This window comes from Macrosteles quadrilineatus, unplaced genomic scaffold, assembly GCF_028750875.1.
Source record: "Macrosteles quadrilineatus isolate MER2022 unplaced genomic scaffold, UCM_ALF_1.0 Scaffold_1__1_contigs__length_201487025, whole genome shotgun sequence".
In the NCBI taxonomy this organism is placed as follows: Eukaryota; Metazoa; Arthropoda; class Insecta; order Hemiptera; family Cicadellidae; genus Macrosteles; species Macrosteles quadrilineatus.
Window position 1 is genome coordinate 138,378,590 of NW_026542594.1, and position 16,543 is coordinate 138,395,132.

The 16,543-nt window shown below is 37.2% G+C and overlaps 1 protein-coding gene across 3 annotated transcripts in view; it reads right to left on the reverse strand.

Annotated features, from left to right (window-relative positions):
- The window catches only part of LOC128985606 (BTB/POZ domain-containing protein KCTD3), a 135,049-nt gene that overhangs the window by 75,136 nt on the left and 43,370 nt on the right, over positions 1-16,543 (reverse strand). For all 3 annotated transcript variants that reach the window (XM_054405252.1, XM_054405244.1, XM_054405263.1), the window contains exon 4: positions 2,675-2,768. In XM_054405252.1, the coding sequence (XP_054261227.1) occupies positions 2,675-2,768 (94 nt within the window). The remainder of the gene's footprint in view (positions 1-2,674; positions 2,769-16,543) is intronic.

Sequence of the window (16,543 nt, forward strand, 5' to 3'; positions counted from 1 at the left end):
ATTAAGGCCTAAACTATGGACACTCGGAGGGTTAATTTGATGTGCATATCAACCTATTCTTACGTTTATGATTTTCTTCCGTCTTCCCCCTGAGCAGGTAGCATATGCAAATTTAAAGAATCTTTGAAGAGCTGTTATTATTGACTCGATTGTCCATTTAAAGCCCGGTTTGCAGCATTGTTCTTAGATCAACAAGAGCTTTTTTTTCTGCGATAACTGAAAAATCTTGAATATCTCACTCAGTAACAGAAACATCACCACTGTCTCCCGAAGTTACCGAAACGTCATCGTCGTCACACGCGGTCACGAAAACGCCATCGTCGTCTCCCGCGAACACGGAAATGTCATCGTTGTCTCCCGCGGTCACAAAAAACTCATCGTCGTCTCCCGCGGTCACGGAAACGTCATCGTCATCATCCGCGATCACGGAAACGCCATCGTCGTCTCCCGCGGTCACGGAACGCCATCGTCGTCTCCCGCGGTCACGGAACGCCATCGTCGTCTCCCGCGGTCACGGAACGCCATCGTCGTCTCCCGCGGTCACGGAAACGTCGTCATCGTCTCCCGCGGTCACGGAAACGTCATCGTCGTCTTCCGCGATCACGGTAACATCGTCTTGTCACCCGTGGTCACGGAAACGTTATCGTCGTCTCCCGTGGTCACGGGAACATCATCGTCGTCTCCCGCGGTCACGGAAACTGTCATAGTCCGCATGCGCGATCGCGGCAAAATCACTAACATATCCCGTAGCCGTTTGGACATCATCATCGTCTCACGCGATCACGGTAACATCGTCTTGTCACCCGTGGTCACGCAAACGTCATCGTCATCTCCCGTGGTCACGGGAACGTCATCGTCGTCTCCCGCGGTCACGGAAACGGGCATAGTCCGCATGCCCGATCGCGGCAAAATCACTATAGTAATACCACGAACAAAACAACCTGCGCAGAAACGAAAAGATCACGTGGTTCGCGCCGGTAGGTGTGGCGTACCATTCAAACCTGCGCGGCTCGAAACGGCCCAGGGTTCTTTTATTTCTAGTATTACTATAACATACCCCGTAGCCGTTTGGACATCATCATCGTCTCACGCGGTCACGGAAACGTCATCTTCGTCTCCCGAAGTCACGGAAACGTCATCGTCGTCACAGGCGGTCCCGGAAATATCATCGTCGTCTCCCGCGGTCACGGTAACGTCATCGTCGTCTCCCGCGGTCACGGAAACGTCATCGTCGTCTCCCGCGGTCACGGAAACGTCATCGTCGTCTCCCGCGGTCACGGGAACGTCATCGTCGTCTCCCGCGGTCACGGGAACGTCATCGTCGTCTCCCGCGGTCACGGGAACGTCATCGTCGTCTCCCACGGTCATGGAAACGTCATCGTCGTTTTCCGCGGTCACGGATACGTCATCATCGTCATACGCGATCGCGGCAAAAATTTCCCGGTTAAATACAAAATTCACGCATAATTCCCGGTTCCAAAAATTCACGCATAATTCCCGGTTCTCCCGGTCGGTGGACACTCTGTTTTACCTACCACCATTTTGTAAACTAGCCGTTTCAGTTTAGTTCTTAGAAAAGAATTACTTAACAAAATTGAAAAGAATTGAAGAGATTCACTTAACAGTATTGTTTATTTACATAAAAACACGGGTAACGGACCAATGAGGTTCAAGGATTGAGAAAAAATAAGTAAAATTGTAATGATTCAAACTTCAACTAATCAGCTGTTCAGGCCAATTTAATTGTTGAGTGATGTAATTAATGTTTGGTACAATGTTTCATTTCATCACTGTCAGTGGCAATGAGAGGTTATAAACAAAAACATAAGCTCTCTTAGAAGTTATGAGTAGTGATTTTTAGTAATTAAAACACTGTCTTAGGTAATGCACTGTATCCAAGTTGCGAAAATAGTCTTAACGACACTCGTAGAAGTTTTTAAGGCTCGTACCTCCTTAAATCACTACCGGTACTCATGTCATTAACACTATCTTTACGCAGTCGTTGCATAAACTGGTATCACATTGCAGAGATGTTATTATTTCAGAGATAAATGTCTCAAGTTTGTAATAAAAATCCTTTTGTAAATTATTAAATGTCTGCTTACGATAGGCCTATTGTTTTAACAATTAAACCCAATGAACCATAGCCGAGCAAGGCACGGTCCCCCGGTACTACTAATAATACACCAATTCAAATAGAGTGAGAAATGATGAATATTTTTATTGTTTAGGGGAGATTCCACAACTTTCTTGTAAAATCCATCAGATGGAAATTTGTTGGAGGTGTTAATCAATAATGCACTTTGTCATGTCACCTGAAAACTCAAAAACCTATTAGATAGTCTACCCACCCACAGAGTTAACTGAAACTTTTGTAACAAGTGGGCGATTTTCAAGTGTTTACAGTACAAGCATGCACAAAGACCCAGAAATTATTTCACACCTATACTAGTCTTTTCTAAAAAAAGTAAGTCCTGTCATAGACAATCTGTGTATTTTTACTCTACATGGGCAAAAGAACTTTGGTAATGATGAATTAGACTGCTAAAAAATGCAAACTGAACAGACTGATTGCTAAAGAAAAATGCCATATTTAAACATAAAAAGGATATAAAAAAGTGTATAAACTTAAAGAAACTAATATGACGGATAAAAACGTTTTCAAGATGGTCACCTGTAGCAGACGACAAAGTGAGCGTAGGCCACTGCAATCCAGTGATGATGAGCCTTGATAATCTGCACTCTGAGGGGGTCAGCCCAGTTTGAACCTGTACAATTAATTATTGATAATAGTTTCCATAAATTGCAAGACCCTGTAAAGTTGTTGTGAAATATGTTTTATGTTGCTTTTTTTAATAATTTACTTTGCAATTCTGATTTCCGTCATTTAATTGGTTTAGCTCTCAGCCAACATTTATATTACGTATAGTATTATCCTTCGTTTTTAACCCTAAATGTTTGTTTCTATGTTCGTCGTGTTAAATGTATTTATTTATTATGAATTGACGACCTTCAAATGATGCAAGAAGACATCTGTACTGGCCCGACAATGACTCCGTTGTAACATTTGTTTACTTAAGCACAGTCGACACGGGACTGATCACCCTGTTTTAAATATAAAACCTTACAGGATGCGCACTGTAATTGGGCCGACGCAACAAGTAAACATGTTGACTTGACAATCGCCTATCCTTAATTGAAGGAGTCCTGAAATCACCGCAAAATGCTATATTGAAGATTAAAATTTAATTTGAATTATAATTTCATCCATTTATGCATCTTTGGTTAAAAATACAACAAGGCAGGCCTAAGTTATATTTGCAACATTTACAAAACGGTTTGAAGACCTGGGAACAGCTGATCGTACGAACAACCGAGGTGACGTCATTACCCCCCTCCAGAGTTATGATGAGTCATACGATCCTTGACATCTTCCCACTACATCTACCATCATCGCTGAAACTAGACCTAGACTACTACCCTTCCCTCCAGAGGATTTTAAGCACATCATGTGCGAAGAGGGCCGACCGTACCCCTAGCTGACTGAACCTGAGCGGAGTGCTTGATGACGACCTCACAAGACCTAATCTGAGCCAGCAGTGGACATTACTAGCAACAAGCTGCCCACTTCATCCTCATCTCTGAGGTTTACGCATTGCAGTCTGATGTCAGAACTCAGAAGCTGAACCAACCTAAGCTAACCCACTCCGTCACCTATGTGGAAGGGTAACCAACTACTGTATCGCATTTGGTGAGTGATCTGCTCCAATTATTCATAGGCCCTCTAAATGAAGCCTAGGACTTCAATGAATTAATTCATATAGACATTATGAATAATTATAATAATTAATTATAATTATGAATAATAAATGGCTGGCCAATTTATCATGTAATAACAATAACATATTTAGATTTAGAGGTAAATATAAATGAATTTCAATTGATTTCATAAATACCCAAAATACCCGGGTATTTATGGATTTATTTACCCCAAGTTTTAAATACCTGGGTATTTATATTTACCTACCCACTGGGTATTTACCCGGCCCACATCACTAAGAAGGAAACAATCTGACTATGAAGATAATGAAAATGAACAAGAACAAAATGAAAGAAGCAGAGAAAAAGAATACAATTATTCAACTATGAAGTCAATCATTGTATCAAACACTCATTCAGCTATTCAACCTCCAGCTAGTTTCTCCTTTGTACCAGCAGATTGGCCAAGATGGAAAACACGATTTCAAAGATATCGGTCAGCATCTGGGTTATCTGAAGACTCTGAGAACAAACAAATCAACACTCTGATATACACGTTAAGTGAGAAAGCTGATGAGATTTTTGCATCTTTTAATTTAGCAACCGAATCAACGCTAACATTTGAAGAAGTCTTAGATTTATTTGACAAACATTTTATTCCACGGAGGAACTTAATTTTCAAAAGAGCAAAGTTTTTGAAGAGACAACAAAAAATTAACAAAACAGTTGAAGAGTTTATAGTTAGTCTCCATTCCTTGGCTAGAACCTGTGACTGGGGTTCCCTTAATGATGAAATGGTGTTGATGGTACTAATACTGGGTTTAAATGATGAGAAACTTAGTGATCGCTTGTTGCTAGATCCCGAGATGAATTTAGACAAGAATGAATTTACAGTAATACGACATGCAGATAACGTAAAGAAAGAGAAGACAAATTTATGTGATGAGAAAAGAGTTCAAATTGAAGCAACTCGTCGAGTTCAAACCAAAATCAAGGATATAGGTTTTGTCAAAAGAAACGAGAATACCCAGCACAATGCATTTGGTGTGGTTATAAACCGTCCCATCCAAGAAGCACGTGTCCAGCAAAAAGCGCAACATGTAACTTATGCAAAAAGATTAGTCACTATTCAAAGGTCTGCAGATCTAAAGAAGCACAGGAAGTAACTGACGAAAATGAAGTATGTGAATTTGGACCTTCAAATAATAAAGTATTCATATGTACACTTGGGGATGGGTCGAAATGTAAGCCCTGGAAACTAGAATTAGTATTTGAGGGAAAACCACAAACATTTAAAACTGATTCAGGGGCAGATGTAACAGTAATTCCCCCTGGCATAGTTGATCCAAGTAGGATCCAGCCGACTCTAGATGAGTTGTATGGGGCTGGTAGAACAAAATTAGAAACTGTAGGTTGTGTTAGAGCTAATATCCAAAACAGAGATGTTAAAATAAATCACATGGTATATGTAGTGAAGGAACTCATAACACCCTTGCTTGGTCGTCCAGCAATACAGGACTTGAAAATTTTAACTTTTGTTAATTCAGTTGCAGAGGTAGTCAGTGACTTTTTTACCGAGTACCAAGAAATGTTTAGTGGTCTGGGCGTCATTCCTGATCCCTACACAATAGCACTTAAGGATAGCGCAAAGCCATATGCAATAACCACTCCTAGGACAGTACCTTTACCCCTAATGTGTCAAAGTGAAAAAAGAACTAGAAAGTATGGTAGAAAATAATGTAATCACGTCAGTTGAGCATGCTACTGAAGGGTGCTCAGCAATGGTAGTAGTGCCTAAATCTAATGGAGATGTCCGCATATGTGTTGACTTAACAAAGCTTAATGAATCTATCCTGCGGTCTTATCATCCGATTCCCAAAATTGAAACGTCTCTCAGCTCAATCTCAGGAGCAAAATGGTTTTCAAAACTTGATGCAAACAGTGGTAATTTCCTTACCCCTTTTGGAAGTTTTAAATTTCTCAAACTTCCATTTGGAATCACATCATGCTGTTACTTGTGTGTTACTGTTACTCATGTATTACTTCCAGTACCTGAACATTTTCAGAAATGCATGAACAAAATCTTAGATAACCAGTCAAATGTCGCAGTCCATATGGACGATATTCTGATTTGGGGCAAAACTAAAGAAGAACATGATACAGTTGTTCGGCAAGTACTTGAAAAGCTTAAAAATGTAGGAATGACACTTAACAAAGACAAAACTGAGTTTGGGAAGTCAAGTCAAGACTGCCCAAAAAACGTAAAAGAACTTCAAAGGTTCAATGGGATGGTAAACTTTCTTGGTAAGTTTTTTCCTGACAAAGCTAAGATTTTGGCCCCAATGAATTCATTACTTCAAGCAAACGTTCCATGGATATGGGGTCCGGAGCAGGCAAAGGCATTTGATGAAATAAAACTCATTTTGACTAACTCTCCTTGCCTAGCCATTTACGATGTAAATCGGGAAACAATTATCTCCTGTGATGCCTCGCTTCAAGGGCTAGGATTAACTCTTTCTCAAGTTTAAGATGATGGTTCTATACAACCAGTATCATTTGCATCCCGAAGCCTTCTTCCTTCTGAAAAAAACTATGCAAACATCGAGAGGGAGGCTAGAGCTGTTGCTTGGGCTTGTGAAAAGTTTCAAGAATTTATTATTGGCAAGAGAATAACAATACAAACAGATCACAAACCACTACAGTAGAACTCCGATTATCCGAATCAATTGGGACCAGACCCCATTCGGATAATCAAAAATTCAGATAATCGGAGTTTTACAGGAATTCCGGGAATTTCCAAGAAAAATCCTCATTTCCGGTACTAAATGAATTTTTAATTAATAATAAATGAAATCAGAACATTTTTACAGTATACAATACTCTTAGCACAAGTGTTCTACACTTGTTGTTAATAACAATTCTTTGATATTTTCCAAACCTTATTATTACTGTAGCTTTACATTATTAAAATTGTTGAAATAAGCGATTCGGATAATCGGCGATTCGGTTAATTGGAGTTCGGATAATTGGAGTTCTACTGTACTTCAAATTTTGAAATCCAAACATCTTGATGAATTGTCTCCAAGAATTCAAAGAATTTGATTGCGTCTCATGAGATATGATTTTTCAATGACATATATTCCTGGAAAGCAGCTTCTAGTTCCTGATGCTCTTTCAAGAGCACCTCTCCCACTTTCAGGTACTGATGACCGTGAGTTAGAAGAAGAAACTCAAGCGTTTGTTCAAATGGTTTTGTCGTCCATCGATATAAACGACTGCATAGTTGCTAAAGTATTGGAGGAACCAAATAAAGATCCGACTTTATGTGAACTGAAAAAAATAATCATCCAAGGTTGGCCTTCTAAGACATCATTACGAGATGACCTAAAACCATATAATTCAGTTAAGGATGAGCTAAGCGTTGATAATGAGATGATACTACGAGGTTCAAGACTTGTAATTCCACCAGCTCTTCAGTCTTGGGCACTTCAAAGAGGACATGAAGGTCATTTTGGAATTACCAAGTGTTGTTTACGTGCAAAAGAGTCTGTCTGGTGGCCAGGAATTTCTTCAGCAATTGAAAGTATGGTGAAATCATGCCCTACTTGTATTAAACATTCAAGGAACAGTCATGAACCATTGCTTCCCACACCATTCCCTGACTGACCATGGAAAACACTTGCAATGGATTTGTTCAAACTTGAAGGCGTTTGGTTTTTGACTGTGACAGATTATTACTCCAGATATTTTGAGATAGCTGAATTAGAGTCATTAACATCATGAGAAGTAATAATAAGATGCAAAGCTTTTTTCTGTCGACACGGCATTCCAGAAGAAGTTAGGTCTGAATGTGGGTCTCAATTTCAAGTCCTTGAACATTCAGATTTCAAGACATTTTCCAAAGTTCATGGCTTCAAGCATATAACAAGTAGCCAAAAATTTTCCCAAAGCAATGGAGAGGCTGAAGCGGCAGTGAAAATCGCCAAAATGATTCTTATTTAGCGCTTCTAGCCTATCGAAAGACACCCCTCTGGAATGGGTACAGTCCCTCTCAGCTTCTCATGAACAGGCGATTACGGAGCACATTGCCTCAGACAGGACATTTGCTTTGTGGAAAACCAGATCTAAAGGGTCTTAAAGGGAGAGAAGAAACATATTGTGAGAAGTATAAACACAACTATGATAGAAGAAGGCACAAAGTGCAAACTCTCAATCCTCTTCATATAGGAGACCCAGTTTGGATTGTGGACCTTAGAAGACATGGCAAAATTGTGAAAATCCTGGACAGCCCTCGTTCATATATTGTTGAAACTGATAGGAGGAATGAGAGAAGAAATCGATTCCACCTCAAACTTGCCCCTTATTTAAGAGAGGAAAACAGTGAACAAAATTTGTCTGAGAATACACATCAAAAAGAACCAAACAACCGTCTAAAGAGAAATATACACAAACCAAGCTGGTTGAAGAACTTTCAAACTTAAAAGGGAGGATGTTGTGAGAACAGTTTATTTTATAACACCTGTTAAATTTCTATTAATTATAATCATATGTTTATTTGTTATTCTATGTTTGTAAAAAGGTAAATAAAGGTAGTTGAGTTTGCGGTGGGGCACACGGGAGGGACTAAGGCTAACATATCTTGTAGTGTCAGCGTTCGCCGCTAGAACCCCTAAGTTGAAAAAACTTAAATTAATTTTTTTAATTTCTAGTTCTGAAATTAACTTTTTAATTATAAAATAATTTTTTTAAATAATAAAATAATTTTTTTAAATTATAAAATAAATTTTTAATTTTTAAAATTAAACTGTCATAACATAACCTAACCAACCAGACTTGCTGATAATATAAAAACTATATAAGATAAAAAATGAATAAAGGTTCAATATAAAAAAAAGTTCTGTTCATAAATAAAATTATAAATGCATCAAATTCTAACAAATGATGTACAGTTAAGAAGTATTCGCATTCTAAGCAAAAATCGTTGACAAAAAGTTAATGTTCCCGGCTGGTTTCGAACCCGGGACCTCCTGTACACTAATCCAAAACGCTACTAACTATGCCACGAACGCCGCTGAAATCATATCGTCTCGTTACGGTAATCGTGTTGCCTCAAGAGAAGACATTAGCCACGAGAGATATGACGTCACTACACCTTTAGCCTTAGTCCCTCCCGTGTGCCCATTCCGTTGGGGTTGAGTTATGACATAAAACAGTGCATCCACTTAAATCTTAGTAAACAGTTTTAACTGCTAACTTTTTCTTTCTTCAAGCAGAATTACAAAAAATAATTAACTAACAAAGTGAAAACACTACTGCCGCAACTACAAATGAAGATAAAGAGATGCTTGTCCACTCCAGCTATTAGTCTCTGATCACACTCTAACAACTGACTGGGTAGCAAAAAAACTCCTAAAGAAATTCAGGCATATTTCCCAGCAGCAAAACCTGGTTTTCTCGGACATGAAGTATCGTCACCAAGTGTAGAGTACCATTTTACTAGGGGTTTGTGGGCTCCAAATATTTCCGGGTCGGGTAAGGACAACAGTTGGCCTGGGGGATACAGGCCTATAATGAGTGTGGGGCCAAGCTTGGTTCAAGTCGAACAGAGCAGAGCGCATATTTCTGTACCTAACTGCAGAAAGCGTTTGCAAAGATGCACGTTCGAAAAGGTACGATTTTACCACAATTGCCGAAGACAAAGATGTTGCCATGACTACTGAAGATGATCACAATACCGTGAACGCAGAGACGTTTACGATTTCACCGTGACCGCAGAAGATATTCTAGATGTTGGCGTGACCATTAAAGGTGTTCACGGTTTCACCATGACAGCAGAAGATCTGAGGGTGAATCCAATGAAGATTGTAATGGTACCATTTACAGTAGACTCTCAGTAATCCGGCAGATATAGGACCGTGATACTGCCAGATTAGTGAAAATGCCGGATTACTGGAATGTTATCAATAAAAACACTTGGGATTCGTTGATAGCTCGTCTAAACGTCCGTGGGAGATGTTCATGGTTTTGCCGCGATCGCGCATGACGACGATGACGATTCCGTGACTGCGGGAGGCGATGATAATGTCTAAACGTCTGAAGGAGATGTTCATGATTTTGCCGCAATCACGCATGATGACGATGACATTTCCGTGACCGCGGGAGGCGATGATAACGTCTTCACGTCCGCGGGAGATGTACATGATTTTTCTTCGACCGTGGAAGACAACGATAATGTCTACATAACCGTGGGAGATGTTCTTGATTTTGCCACGATAAAGACGATGACGTTTCCATGACCACAGGAGTAGATTATGATGTCCAAACGGCCGCGGGAGATGTTCAAATTCAATTTCAAATTCAAATTATCTTTATTCATAAAGTACATTAGGAATATATACATGAATAGTGTCACATTTCTTAATGATAAAGTTATAATAAAATATACATGCTTATAGTAAATAAGAGAAAATTTTAAAAAAAACAAAAACTAACAGTTAAAACATACTTTGATTAGTAGGGACAGAGAAGTCAATTACAGTTCATCAAATGAATAAATAGCCCTGCTAATGAGAAATTGCTTAAGTTTGTTTTTAAATTTTTTGATATTTACTTCTGCTTGTATGTCCTTTGGAAGTTTATTATAGAATTTTGTTCCGGCGTATTTGGGTTTCTTTTAAAAAATGGCGCAATTTATGTATATGTATATATTTATTTATTTAATGCTAAGCTGCCTCGATTTCTTGTAAAATAATCATGTTTCTTTCCAACCAGCTCTATTTCATGAAATCTGTTTTTAACGGATACCACTGTTTCAAAAACATACATACCGAAAACTGTCATTATATTTTCTGCTTTAAACTTTCTCTTAACAGAAGTTCTAGGTGGAAGGTTGTAAATTATTCTTATAGCTTTTTTTTGCATTCTCAATATATATTTTAAGTTTCTCTTATTGGTTGAGCCATAAAGGGAAATCCCAAATGAAATCACTGAATGTATGTATGAAAAGTAAACTACCTTCAAAGTTTCTTTTTCACAATAATTTTTTAATCTAGTTAAGGCATATAATCCGGAAGAAACTTTTGAAAGTACTTTTTCAACATGACAGTTCCAATTTAGTCTTTTGTCTAATCCTAAAAATTTAGTACTAGGTATCCTTAACTTCAATGGTTTTATTATTAAATTCAACAATCGGTCGAGGTTGATTTCTGGTTGGCCGAGTTTGAAAATTTATGATACTTGTTTTATCCACATTGAAATTTAGATTTTGGGAGTTAAAAAAATAATTTAAAATGCATATATCTGATTTTGTCTTACTTTCTTTTCTAATTCTTCGTTTGTTGGGGCTACGATTTTCAAATTGGTATCATCAGCATACAAGCAGAGTTTACTTAAATTACTGAGTTGCGGAAAATCTCTTAAATAAATAATAAATAAAAGAGACCCCAGAATGGATCCATGCGGAACCCCATATTTTAAGTAAGTGGTGTAAGATTGATATGGAATTTTATAGTTTTTAAGGTTATGATAGATAATTTCAACAAACTGTTTTCTGTGGGAGAGATATGATTTAAGCAAATTTAAAGCAGTCCCCTCTATACCCAAGGTACTAAACCTTGAAATTAATATATATATATATCATGTGATATTGAATCAAATGTTTTTTTCCAGGTCTAAGAACAAACCCGCTACCTTAAATTTACCATCCAAACTATCAATAACCGATTCAATAAAATCAGTGGCAGCAGTTGTAACTGACTTACCTCTGCGAAATCCATATTGAAAGTTGTCAAACAGATTGTTATTTTCAAAAAATGTTACCAATTGATTATAAACTACTTTTTCATAAATCTTAGATATAGAGGGTAACAAAGCTATAGGTTGATAATTTGACACCATTTGCCTGTCCCCCTTTTTAAAAAGTGGTTTTAATTTTGTAATTTTGAGCTTATCAGGAAATATACCGGATATCAAAGAAGAATCAACTAGGTGGGTGATTGGTTTTAGTAAAAATGTCTTGACTTTTAGGAATCTCATCATAGTCCATACTAAAAGAGTTTTTTAGACTATTAATGGTTCTATCTATTTCATTCTCATTAACACTAATACCGAAACCCTACCTAGGCTGACGTTAACCGAAACCCACGGTCTGTGAGACCCCATTTAAAAATAATGGATCCCGCTTAGACACACACAAACCAAAACCTTCGGCCTGTGAGACCCCGCATTAAAATTCACTAACGATGGACTTCTGAGACGGGCATGTTATGAACAGACAACCTGTCAAGGTCACGGCACCCACGCAAAATGAACAAACAATATATCAATAGGTAGGGGAGGAAAAAGGGGGAAGGTATTGGGGGAATGGAATCTTCAAAGCAAACAGTGTTGCCAACATGAATTTATGAAAATTCCCGTGGGCCTGTCAGACCGGGGTTTCGGTATTAGTGTTAACAAAGCTGAATCTAAAGCCTTTTACTAAACTGAAATATTTCATTGTCTAACTGATTCTCTGACATCGGTTCAAAATTATACATTATACTAGTTACATTTGAAAAATATTCGATAAAACTATTACAAATAAATACAGGGTCAGAATTCAACTTATTACCTACTTTTAAATTAATGTTTTGTACATTCTTAGATCCTGTTCCCACTTCTGGATTTAAAATAGACTAAGAGGTTCTATTTACATAGTTTGATTTGTTAATTTTTGTTTTGTAATATTGCTTTTTAAAATACTTCAATTTTGACCTGAATTAATTTCCTAACTTTTTTATATAAAGTTTTTCATTTTAACTCTCGGGCTGTTTGGCTAAGGTTAACAATTTTTTTGTTTTTCTACTTTTAACTCATTGCTTACCAATTTAGGCTGTGTGCTGTCTTGTCAGAGATTTAGGAAACATATGTTAAAGTAATAACTGAATGTTTCATTAATGTATTATATTTATTTTCCACTGGAGAGGCATAAAGATCTGCCCATGACTCACATTGAAGTAAGTTTTTAAACTGGTCAATTTGTGAATCAGAGAATTTTATTTTATACTCAAAATAAGATTTTTGGGAAGAATGTTTAGTCACAGTATTACAAATGTCTAGCATCTGACCATCATGGTCAGACAACTGAGTGTTGATGCCTGTTAATCTGTAATTAAAAGGTTCCAAATTAGTAAAAATATTGTCTATGGTAGATTGAGTAGATTCTGTGATTCTAGTTTTGGAAAGTCAATTAATGAAGAAAATACATTTGCTCTCACAATATGTAATAATTTTTATTTCGATTTTTATAATTTTTGTCAAGCATGTCAATATTAATATCGCCGATAAAAGCTATGTATTTGTACTTTAAGTTGAGAACTTCAATCAAAATGTTAAACCTTCTAATAAACTCTGATTTGTTTTACTTGATAGGATTTCTGTAACAACCAATTAAAAGTAATTTATCCTTTGATACAGCCTTTTGTATTTAAACAACATTCAAATATTTTTTCTGGGATAAAATTTTGGATTTCAGGTGAGATGATAGTTTTACAATTTAGGAATGGCTTAGTTAGGATGACAACGCCTCCCCCATGGACTTTTTTCGGCCAAAACTAGCACTAAGGCTGTATCCATTAATATTGAGTCTTTCTATTGTATCCTTCGTCATTTTATGCTCTGCCAAGACAACATTGCTTGGATCTAGTTCAGATAAAGCTATTTCCAAAGAATCAAAAGATGAAAAATATTCAAACTAAAGTTTATGTCCACGAGCTGTTCTAATTGTTTATTAAGGATGTCATGTGATAATCCGTTTCTCAAGATCCGGTGAGAATTTTGATTATATGAAACTAATGTCACTGTTGCATTGGTTGATTTTTGAAATTGAATTATATTGTTAATGAAATGTGATTGATCAAAATTGTCCCGGACACATCCTATTGGGGAACAGATCAAATGTTTAAGGCCCTGTTTCTTGAAATTCTCTGTCAAATCCTGGAACGCTTCATTGTAGTCATATGGATTAGGCTTGCTGTAATAAGTGGGTTTTGTGATTAAACGAAATATTGAGGCCATATTATCCTTTTCTTGTATAGCCAAGTGTCTTGTCACACAGTGAGATGGCGTAGGTTTACCACAAAATGTTTTGAAAATATCCGCAACACCAGCAGTCATGTAACGGGGATCATAAAAGTCCACAGATATGCTGTGTGTGAAACCTACTGTTTTTCTTTCATGTCTGAGTCTAAGAATATTTGCTATATAACAGTCAGACACCTCAATAGATCTTGTCTTCTCAAAACTGTTGTTAAGAATAGCTACCCCCTTTTCAGTGGTGAGCAATTGAAATTGGCCTTCATTATCTTTTGCAGTTGTACATTCAAATATGTTTTTTGCTAATTGAATCATCAAATAGGCAAGCTTCCTTTTCCCATTATTGTTGAGGTGCATCCCATGGCGAGTGAAGTGCTGTCCATCAAAGAGGTCAAAATCAATAATATGTATGTTGTTAATGCGAGCAACCAACTCCTGGATGTAGTTATTTGCCAAAGCTATGTTGTTGTGTATGACGTCATCAGAAGATTTATCGTATCGAGTAGGGGTGGTTGTTATACATACAGGTCTGGTTTTACTAAGTTTTTTCAATTCACCTTCCATTTTTTCATAAACAACGCAAGGAGAGTTCACAGATACATAATTTGTACCAGCCAGCAAAATTAAAGGTCTCTTCTGAGATTTAGCAGCTGATTGTATATGAATTCGATTCCCGCGTCTGGTTTGACTAGTTCATCCATCAGGACTTTACCCTGGCTGCACTTAGCAACAAGCTCTGGAACCCTTCTTCCTTGGCTGTCCACATAAAAACCCATCTTTCCCTCTTGGTCTACATGGAAAGTTTTATTAATGAATGTAACTTTTTTCATGGGATAAGGTTTTGCAAACTTTTTAACTTTTCCCTTGACTGATGGTTCTTTGATTGTATTTTTGTTTTCACTGTTAAAGAGATAAATGATGATACCTGTTATAGTTTGAAACCCCTGCAGTTGTTGTATTCTTTTTGACTTTCTTTTGTTTATGTTTGGTTGCTACTGTCTTCCAGTTATCTTTGTCCTCCATATAGTTTATTATTTTCACATTGGTCTGATGTAATATTGATTCCTAATTCCTATAGAACTTTTACTTGTATTTCTTATCTCAAGGGTTTCTTCAAGATGTTATCCTTTTTATTGTGATTTTCACCTTCTGCCTTCTGATTCCTATTTTTAGGTTATTTATAGTCCTTATTTAGCATTAATCTTCTTTATATATAAAATCCAATGTATGTTTGTTTGTTTGTCCTTTATGGACTCCGAAACCATTTGACGGATTGTAATAAAACTTGTATGCATCATTAAGCATTATTCTAGGATGGTTTGTGTGAAGTTTGGTGCAGATCCGTCAAAAGGGCTCCGCCCCAGTGGCTCTGGAGTTTCCCATGTTAACCTTATGAGTTCTCATATTTAAATGAAATTAAAGAATCTTAACAGCTGGTTCAACTAAACAATTTGAATCTGTGATGTTCAATAGCATTAAAAAGTCAATAGGTTTACCAACAGGGTGCAGCACTATAATTTTTATTTATGACAACAGCTAATTTGCAACAAAAAGGTGAGTGAGCGTAGCCAACGAACTTCAACATGGAGGCGAGGTTAGCATTAGCGAACGAGCTAACCTGAAGGCAAGTGAGCGCAGCGAACGAGCTCCAACCTAAAGGTGAGTGAACGAACTTCAACTTGAAAATGAACGAGCATTTGACATAAAACCACATTAGGACAGGACATTAGGTCTGTCGGGCCAGGTAGTGTTGTTATAAAACTGTTGCTCAAATCAAATCCCAGTGATTGCTCAACACATAGGCCAGATGTGACCTCTTACAAACTAAATCAGCTTCAAACAGTGCTACATGCTGTAGAATCTCTAGGCTGATGATACCCTTACTTATAATATCAAAGACGATTGCCTCAATCAGCAAGCATACACACACACCACAGTCGTATGAATTGGGCTGTTGAGGTCCCTTTAGTTCAATAAAATCAGCGCTCATAGCGTTTCCTCCTAAATAGGCAGATATTTGTAGTTATTACTTGAATCCAAATAAAAAAATTGTTGGTTTCTTTACTGTACACAAGAAGGTTCCAGTGAGTTCTGGTCGTGGTGTTTTCATTTGTGGATATTTGCTCTGAATCATTTACTGCCATGATAAGGGCATTTTTGCTTTTGATGTCGAAAGGATCTAATAAATAAATAGCCAAAATCCAGGCAATTTTTGACTCCACTGACTATGAGATGATTTAATGCCAGACAATTTTCGTTCGGAGGATATCTTTCATTAAGAATATTTAAATAAGGCAAAAGAGAGTCATCCGAGAGCCAGTTTTTCCCAAGTAACTCCTCCTGTATATTCAGTTTATTTTTTAATGAAACAACCTCAGAAGCAACTGGACATTTTTCATTAGGTGTGCCTTCATCACTGTTGGAGCAATCTGAGTGTAATGATATTGTTGAAGCAGTGTTCTATAGAGAAGTGCCTAAACTGGAGTTACTGGAATTACATCACAAACTGTTATGTGGGAAGGATTCTTTTGCTCGTTGTCATCACTAACATGGTTTAAATTAATATAGTTATTTACAACACTTTCCTCCAAACATTCAGCAACAACAGGTTTTCTTACTAAGAAATTAAAAAATATCAATATTATGGGGTATCTTGTTTTCAGTGATGTATTTAGAAAGTTCCTTTTTTGACCTGAAAATCTTTCCTCTTGGG